This window comes from Neolamprologus brichardi, chromosome 20, assembly GCF_056152115.1.
Source record: "Neolamprologus brichardi isolate AB-2024 chromosome 20, ASM5615211v1, whole genome shotgun sequence".
Taxonomy (NCBI): Eukaryota; Metazoa; Chordata; class Actinopteri; order Cichliformes; family Cichlidae; genus Neolamprologus; species Neolamprologus brichardi.
Window position 1 is genome coordinate 9,176,303 of NC_142123.1, and position 9,891 is coordinate 9,186,193.

Sequence of the window (9,891 nt, forward strand, 5' to 3'; positions counted from 1 at the left end):
TTAAGGTTCTCAGTTAGTTATTAAAAGGAAAACAAGTTTGTGTTTTGATTCCAATAGGGGTTCACTTTTTTGCTTGTTATCAATAAATATTTATTTTCTCCACACAGGCAGTCGCTGTGTCCACCAGGTCCACACAGACTGCAACCCAATACGTCAGCATTGGTCTTCAAACCGAGAACCTTCCCAGCAGCAGAGGCACCGGGTTACATTCCAAAGTCTGGTCTCCTCGTCCCTCTTCAGGAGCCACTTCCTCTTTGGCATCCGCAAGAACTCGGCAGATATCCACATCACTCGATAAAGTTCACAGCCGCATCGAGAGGCCGTGCTGCTCGCCCAAATACGGATCACCAAAACTACAACGCAGAGTGTCTTCTGGTAAATTTGTTTTATGATTATTAATGTCCATCCATCCATCTTCTTCCATCTTCTTATCCGGGTCGCAGGGGCAACAGCCCAGACCTCCCTCTACCCAGCCACCTCCTCCAGCTTGTCCAGGGCAACACCAAGGCGTTCCCAGGCCTGCCGAGAGATATAATCTCTACAGCATGTCTTGGGTCTGCACTGGGTCCTCCTCCCAGTGGGACATGCCCGGAACACCTCACCCAGGAGTCGCCCAGGAGGCATCCTTGCCAGATGCCCGAACCACCTCAACTGGCTCCTTTGGATGTGAAGGAGCAGCGGCTCTACTCTGAGCCCCTCTCAAATGGCCGAACTTCTCACCCTATCTCTAAGGGAGACGCCAGCCACCCTTCGGAGGAAGCCCATTTCCGCCGCTTGTATCCACGATCTGATGATGATGATTATTTATGTATACTTTTCAAGTTTTGAGATGACTAACATTGTTGCCTTGTTTTTAGGCTCTACCTCCAGACTGGATGGGGCTTCCTCTTCCAGAGACCGCAGCCTATGGAGCCTCCAGCAGAGACCCATTGGTGGTGGTGGAGGCTCAGCCTGGGCTCGCTCCACCACCACCCGGGACAGCCCCGTCCTCAGCGGCCTCACTGATGGCCTCTCCAGCCTATTCAGTGTCGTGGAACACACTGGGAGCACAGAGTCCCTGTGGAGGGGTGACGTAGGTAAGCGCTGAACAAACCTACACATACATCAACTCTGTGATGGTCAGAAGTATTAAGTGCCAATAAAAACAGTCACTTTAAAAAAAGGACACAGGGTTATGTAGTCTTGTTAACTTTTAGTTTTACTGTAAAAGCAAATTAGTACAGTTTTGTGAACAGATTGAGATGTCAGAGAAAGCAGGAGTACCAGCTGGTTGCTAAGCTGCATCAAAAGTTATTTTATGTCTTTCACAGTAGAAAAAGCACAAATGAGAAATAGTAAGAGTAAACTCTGCTAACATGAGTGCAGTTTTTAATTTTTTTTTTTTTTTTTTTAATTTTTTTTAATTTTTTGCCTTTTTTTTCCTCGTCACTTGTTACATCATACATTATCTCAGGGAAATTTACACAGAAAGACTTTACAATATAACAATAGACAGAAATGCTCCAGTTGCCATTAAGCAAATACGTGGCGACAGTGGCAAAGAAAAACTCCCTTTTAACAGGAAGAAGCTTCTCGCTCAAGGAGGGGAGCCATATATTTTGAAAGGCTGATATTTTGAATCATAAGTACGTAACACTCAGTCCATAAAAACATCTGTTAAGTTAGAACTTAACTCCCTCAAAGCCGTTATTCAGAGAAGGCGTGTATTTGCTAACAGCAAACGTTTTAAAGAGCAGCTTCTTCCCAGAACTTTCCCAGCTAACATTTCCACTGCACGGAAAGTCCCAAACCGAGCTGCTTCCCTTGTAGGTCTCCTTCTTATCTAAAGTGAGCACATGAGCACACTGTAGCTTGTTAAAAAGTAACTCAGCAAACATCCACTGGAGGAAAGAGGCAAGATAGACAATAGTCACCTGTAATAATATTAAACAGAAATGTTAAAAAAAAAAAACTGTATGCAAGGAAGGAAAACCTCAAGTGTGAAACATGAACTTTCTATGTCTAGGAAGAGATGTTAACGTTTGTATAAATGTATTACTAGAAAGGAAAAGGACAAACTTTTGTTGTGAGTAGTAATTCCTGCTCATCACATCTTGAAAATGTTTTTAATATCAAGCACGCTTCTAACTATCAGCTGATCCTGTTTAGTGCCATACCCATTGTTGATCTCACTTTGTGTCAGGACCAAGCCAGACTGCCAGCCCAGCTCGGCACCTTCCTGCCGCAGGAAAACCCTCGGGGGTGGCGGTGTGTGGATCAGACCCCAGTTCTCAGCGGTACGGTGGCGTGGTCCAGGAATTCTTCAGGAATGTCTGCAGCAGCCGTGGCCCTGGAGGAGCCCCCCTGTCTGGGGAAAGCGCCCAAAGAGAATCTCTCGGCAACCTTGGAAGTTTGGGTGTCTTCAGCAGCGTTGATGAGCCCAAGCCAGAGTGCGTGTCAATGGCTGTTGGGGGACTTGGCACGCTGGCTGGGTTGGGTGGAGGCAACGACAGCGTGACCAGAATCGTTAATAAGAGGTTTATGAGACAGACAGCTGGGGAGGAGATGATCAGCATCATGGGAGGAGGCAAGGAAACCATGAGCAACGCCGTTGCTGCTGGATCAGGGACAGAGGTGAGGTCCATGTAGGATACCTTGCTGTTGCTTGTTTTAGACCAATAATAAAAGCTCAAAGTTTCAATGCTGTTTTTTTCTTCTTTGTTTAATTTCCAAATCCCGATATTTTTTTCAGAAACATGCAATCGACACAAGGCTAAATTTGCCTCGGTACAGTTTTAACACTTTAGCTTAATTAAAAACTGTGCACAGTATGCAATAGGAAAAACATTCATACCTCCATGTTTGGAGAAATAACACTTCCATTTCCAATCTTTCCATTTCCCAGGATGCACCCTGCGACTGCACTGCCCAGTCTGCCTGCTTTGCCAGACCATCAAGAGCATCCACTCGTCACTGCAAGCACCGTCCACAAGAGTCTTTGCCTACAACAGAGGAGAAGGCGGACACCAACAACGAGTGACAACACTACTGCCGCACGCATACGTACAGAACGCAAACAACGATTCTTCACAGACGCTACTGCCATGAAAACACTCACTGTTGTCACATCACACACCCCTAAAACCTGCCATGTAGGCACACTGCCAAACGTAACACACACACTGATAGCACACTGCATAGACTGCTGAAAAAAACCTACTGCCACATGCGCATAAAAGAAATCACACAAACACACCAAGCAATGCATCAGTTGTCTTGGACTGTACCATTCTAATGCCAAGGACAGGGGGACTAAAACTCCTAATCAGATCGAAACAATACAAGCTACCAGCAGAACAGAAAAGACACATACTTTCATACATAACAGAACTAACAATGACCTAAAGAAACGCTACAAAATAAAACAAAGATGTCAGGTCTGGAACTACTAAACACCCCATCAGATTTGCACAATGACAGGTACTACAACAGAATGGAAGATCCAACTTGATGACATCAACCTGCCACCTTGCTGTTGAGCAAGCAGCCATTAAGATATAAAAACAATCAAGGTTAAGAAAATATGGAATGAAAGTGCGGATGTTTCTGTAGGAGACATACAACCACAGACAAGATATTCTTCACAGAGATATTCTGCATAACTCTGAAACCATCAGTCTCCGAGATGCAATCTGGTTAAGAGCTGTGATTTCTCCAGAGATGGTACCTGCAGAGACAGTTACTCGCCGAACCTTATCATAAACACATGAAATTATCCCGCTTAGATTGATTAGCACGGTAACATTCCAGCGAGTGTCTCCAACATGGATCTAAAAAAAATTCTGCATCTGTTTTAAGTCGAGGACTCGTTTACAGCATTTCCTTCCTAAAGGAAGAACTTAAAGACTGTTGGGCTGCATATCTCAGCATGACCGCACTTATTGCTAGAAACGTCTTGCTATAAGTGATCTCAGAGACGACCTCCTACTATTTTTTGTTTCTTAGCAAACCTAAGCAACAAAAATACTCTTAGGCTTGGTTTCCAAAAGAACTTTTCTGGCATTGTAGCCATAATTTAAACCTCATAGATTAGCGTAGGTTATTCTCCACAGTCCAGTTGGGAAATTATCATTTGGTTTGACTTTTTTTCCGCAGGCAAAAAAAGTGCCTGTTTCTTATTATCGAGATCTACCTTCGCTGATGTCAAGATTCCTCCTTTAACCTTTCAGTGATGGTGTGATGAAGACATGGTGTCCAGTCCTACAGCACACTTTCCCAACACATTTCAGTTGGTTACACTAACTGGGGACCATTCCAAAGTCTAAGACCATGGCATCAGATAGAAATGCACCAATTACAATTGACCTTTTTACACCTATATTCGGAGCTAATAGGCCACAGACGGAGGCAAAACCATCACATTAAATGTATTTCATTTTCCTAGCAAAGCAAATCCAATCCATCCATATACTAACTGCTGGGTTTTGGAAGGACCCATTCGATAAATCTTTAAAAACGTGATATTGAAGATTCAACAGCAGACTAAAGAATCAGTGAAACAGTGTAGCTGGGCTCAAACTGCTCACTGTCTTTTCTGCATTCCGGTTTTTTATTTGAGGTCATGCTAGATGTGTGTGGCTGTCATGTTTTCTGGTTTATTAGTTCATAAATCCCTTTCTGGTGAAGGGCAGATGTTTTAAAGCACCCTTAACCTCCTTTGCTCTCTGACACACGCCTGCATTGCATTGTAAGGCTGCACTGGTGACGCAGTGTAGAAACCCATACACGTTTTTTAAAAATGTAGCATAAATGCAGTTTTGTAAACAACAAACTATCAGCAGCACTGACATTTTTTACTCATCTGGAAATAATTTCAAAGATTTGTTTTATTTATTTAGTATTAGATTTTTTTAAATTTAAAGATATATTATTAATTTATACATATATCACCTTTTTCCCCCTAACTGACAGTTACAACAATGTAAAATATATTTCTGAAGGATATATTCGCATCCTTCATTCGCAACAGAAATATCAAGGAGTGATACTTTTTAGTGGATTGAACATTAGAAAATAATGTAATTTAATCATAAACATATTTGGCAGGGTTTTGAATAACATTTTGGTTTTTTGGCTTTTATCTCTGTTTTTTGTTTTTTTTTTTGCCATGTCTTTCTTTTTTCAATCAATAAACAGATATTCAAAGTGCCTGTCAGATCACTTATTAATAGTCAGCTCACACCAAAACTGGACTCTGTTAAAGAAAACTGCAAACCCAGCAGGCCTTTTTTTAAATGAGTAGGGTTGTTTTTATGCATGTAATTACAATGCATAAAGTACTTAAACAGATGTAAGAGCAGAACTTTTATATCAAGGGTTATCTGCGCTGTATGGAGAGTAAATTATTTTTGTTTAGTTATATTTATTTTTATGGACGTTTTACTGAAATTTTGCCGGTTTCTAGTCTTTCTGTCATGGTGCTACTCAGTGTAAAGTCTGCTCTGGACTTGCTGCCCTTTGACAAGGCAGTCCACTCAGTTTTCTATCCATCTATTCTAACGCGTCTCTTTCGCTTCGTGTTTGAGCAGTAGACCAGCGTTTCTCGGCTTCTAATGACTCAGCAGTTTAAAATAGGGCATTACACAAACAGTGCGTGTATTTAAATAACACACCGAAGAAAACCCACAGTCTAAATGTTGCTGTCTCCTCTCCAACCCTCACAACTGGTTCAAACCCAACTGCATGAAAGCAGGCGCTGCTTCAAAAGCTACGGACCCAAGTACCACAAGGCTAGACTGATTTTTTTTATTTTTCCTTTTTAACCACAGCATTACACAACATGCAGTCCTACCCAAGCAGTCTGATTGGATAAACCACTGAAAACGAATAACCCCGTGCATCCAAGTGCACTGAAAAGTCAAGCCTTTTCGACATTCCGTGACATTTCCATAATTTAAGGCTTTGCAGGAAGGATGCACTGATAGTGGAAATGTGTGCCAACAGCAATTTTTAGCATAAACGTCTGGCCAACTGCCGATGCTGACTCTTCATTATAAAAGAATAACTGAACTGCTGTAGACCTACTCTCCCTCACGCTGTCATTTTACGTCTATGAAGCACATACAGGAAATGAACTGAATCCTAAAACATATTCTTAATAAGAGAAAAGCAAAAGAAAGGGAGCAAGGCCTAAAAAGGAAAGATACTGGTGCTGTTGATCAGAAACATGACCAAGAATGATAAATAAATACTGGAAAGACTTGTGACATATTAAATAGATACCACAGGCTCCGAATGGAAAGAAAGTGAGGTTCGTGCAACTATCTATCGAAGTCCTGTATTACATTTTTTTTTCCAGTCATGAGGTTAAATATGCTTAAAACTGGCTTTGACACATTTGTGACTAAGTTAGCAGTCAAGTGACTAGCTATTATACCCGCTAACTACACTGATGACTGTGTAGACATATTAGTAATGATGAGCATTGATAAAACTGCTGCGCTTCTTTTCCATTCAGTGAGCTCCTCATACGAGAGGTCTGTGTAGCCATTAAAAAGGCAGAAGCTCTTACACTGTGGAGAATCTAACAGGAGCAGACTAAGTCGGAAATTAATCTCCGTGGCATGTCTGAAACGGCCACAAACCAGTGATTAAGTCATCCCACAGTCTCCCCCACTAAACACTAGAATGAATAGGCTCAAACCACAAAGGAACTATTATCCTGCACTAATATGAGACTTTGCCACTATATCTTTTTTTTTTAGACATACTCCACAGCTATAAAATCAATCACGGTCTTGGATCGGTTCTCGAAACCTTTTCCACTGAATTTCAGATTCCAGCACATAAAAAGGTAAAAGTGCCATGGATGCTGTAAGCAGGCCGGAAGACTTTGTTCTTTACTGAAATAACGCTAAAGCTTTTATTTTGAAACTCCTGATGACACACATGAAACAAAATTTCTAGATGGAAAGTTTACCGGGATCTGTTCTACCTCTGACACGTGTCATTAAACACTTTGATTCGGGTTTCTTCAATATATTGATCATCATTGGACATTTTAGCCTTATAGTCTTATTGTCTTATACGCTCACTGTCCACAAGAAGGTAACTTTAGTGCCTTTCCTCTACAAAGATGTCTCGGTTTAATTAAGGCTTATTTTTCTGCAAATGTCTGGCTCCACCTAAGTACGTTCTGTATGATGACGCCACACATAGTTACACCTGGACTTTAGGTTAATCGTCTTAATTTATCATCTTGTGCATTCATGTCCGGCAGTTTCTAAATGACACGCAGCCTTAGGAGGGGGTTTTTGTGTGCAGACCTACAGCTGAATGATAATGTGGACCAATTTACATTTTAGTTCAATGTTTTTTTTTTGACGGACAGCATGACGTCCTGGCACATCTTCAAAGCACGTGCATATAACTGCCACGTTGCTGCATTCGCCAAACAACAGGGACTACTGGAGTTTTATGTTTTTCACAAAAATGCAAACAAATTAATTGGTTTGTGTTAATTTAAACCATGATAATAACTTATTGTATTTTCATATTTTTGCTATTGTATTTGATTTTTATTAGAACAAATACAACATGCAGGATGTCAGAGCTGGACATGAATATTAGATGACATTTACTACCAACTGGTTTTCTATGAGCAGAACTGTTCACAGCAAAATGAAATGAATATATTTTACCTCTGGCCTGCCTAGATTATTTCATTGTAACTTATTGTAAGATTTGGAGAAATGTCTTCTGCCTTATGTTAAATATGATAAAAATAAATTTTCTTCTCTTGTGGTGCTTAAAGAGACAAATTATGATTGGAAAAACTTGTCATAAATGCATAAATGTCTCTTTTCATTAATCATTAGTGGGATACTCAAATAAATAAATAACTTCTGGCAGGAACTACTTGGAACTATTTCCTCTGGTTCCACTGGCCAGATGTGAATTTCATTTTGAGGTCAAGTGTCCCATGAAAAAATGAAACGTCTCCAGTTTCTCTGACTCTGACCTCCTCAGTCAGTTGTTTCTGCCTCTCCAGCCTTCTCACCTGCCAATCAGGTGTTCCTTATGCTCCACCCCCTCAGGTTATAAGCATGAGGCATTTCAGCCACTACAGAACAGATTTGCAGGTCACACATCACCAGCCATTGACAGATGACTTCTTACAGGTTGCATGATGCAAACTGCAAGTCTTATTGTTCCCTGTGTGTCTGTAAGCCTGTCGAAGCAACTTTTTGTTTTTTCCCCAGCTTTTTTAATCTGTTTCCATTTAATCTGTTTCCATCTGTTCTTATGATCATTACATGCTGGGAATCTATACGTGAATATTTAGCTGTTCATAATGTTGGCTAAACTATTACCTAGAGACTGCCTGTATATTCGCTTTATATAGCCTATACTCTTGTCTTTTTTTAATACTGCTTGATTCTTAAATAAAAGGGGAATGCTATGAAAGCAAAATAAAATGAGTACACAGTAAGAAAACATGTCCCTTGTATTGCAACTTGAAAAGAAAGGTCTGTACTCTGTCCTTGTCCTTACTTCTTTTTCTTTCTTTTTTTTGAGAAAAGCTGAATATCAACAGCTGATCTGAGCCAGGTCACTGTGGACGTATGTAGCTCTCTCCCTTTACAGGCCGCACTTGAGCATTTCTTCTGTACATAGAAGCGTTTTCAAGCTGATGGAGAATAAAATGTGGCAGCAAACATTAATAGGAAGATGAGAAAATTTGATCCAAGTTGATTTTTAAAGGGGTTGGTGATTTTTTTTTTTTTTGTTTTATCCAACCAGTGTAGCTTGTAAAACATGACATTAAAACTGCCTCCTGTTTGTCACAGACTTCACAAATAAATGTTTGTTGAATTTTAAAGGAGCTGTTCTCTTGTCGTGTGTACATTTTTTATTTTTATTTTTTTTGTATACACATTTTGACTTCTGCAGTGTTTCTCTGACACAAACTCAGTTGCCGGTAGTCAAGTGAGACAGAAGTAGTTTCATATCAAGTGGATCTTTCCATCTCAGTTTGTTTAAGTTTAGGCAAATTAAACCAAGTTAAGGTCAGATCATGCAATGCAGGCACCAGTGTCAAAGACATCAAGATGCCTGCATTGCATCTTGCCTGCATCAAGATTCATAAGATGTCTTATAAATGCTCACTGCTGCAGCTTTTGTCAATTCTACACCAGGAAACTAATGTCTATAGGTAAGGTCCATTTAATTTTAGTGGTTTGTTTTTAATGAACTGCGCTCCTGGTTTACTTGAATAACTGGACCTGATATAAGAACTGTACTTATTTATTGCAATTCTAGGAGTAAGAATTCAAATTGAAAAATTAAAAAAATCTAATTAAAAGATTTTCAAAACAAATATTTTAAGAATTTACAGAAGCAGAAAGGGTAATGTGAAACTTTGAACCCCTCACAGTATCTTGAGTTTAGCACATAAATGACACTATATTGTTGTTATTGTGTATTTTTCTAAATGGCACAACACCAGCTTTGCCTCAAAGTTATCAAGTGCTATCTTATCTGACCACACTGGCCATAAATGTCCAGAAGCATGCATACATATACATACACTCACTGGCCACTTCATTAGTTATATCTTGCTGGTACTGATTTGAACCCCTTCTGAGTACTAAGGGGGGAAATCCTCCATACCATTACACCACCACTAACAAGCCAAATCATTGATACAAGGGTCATTGATACATTTTAATTCATTTTATGTTGTTTATGCCAAATTGTGATCCTACTTATCCAAATGTTGCAGCAGAACTGGAGATCATGTTTTTCCTATTTTCCATTGTCCACTTTTTGGGGGATCCCATGCACACTGTAGCCTCAGTTTCTTGTTCTTAGCTGTCAGACGTGACAACCAGTGAGGTCATTTGCTGCTGC

The 9,891-nt window shown here is 40.2% G+C and overlaps 1 protein-coding gene across 2 annotated transcripts in view; it reads left to right on the forward strand.

The window, feature by feature from the left end:
* mtcl2 (microtubule crosslinking factor 2) overlaps positions 1-8,860 on the forward strand; it is an 84,575-nt gene extending 75,715 nt beyond the window's left edge. For both annotated transcript variants that reach the window (XM_087833301.1, XM_087833302.1), the window contains exons 21-24: positions 108-375; positions 858-1,076; positions 2,183-2,613; positions 2,885-8,860. In XM_087833301.1, the coding sequence (XP_087689427.1) occupies positions 108-375; positions 858-1,076; positions 2,183-2,613; positions 2,885-3,019 (1,053 nt within the window). In that variant the 3' untranslated portion in view covers positions 3,020-8,860. The remainder of the gene's footprint in view (positions 1-107; positions 376-857; positions 1,077-2,182; positions 2,614-2,884) is intronic.
* Positions 8,861-9,891: the final 1,031 nt, after the last annotated feature.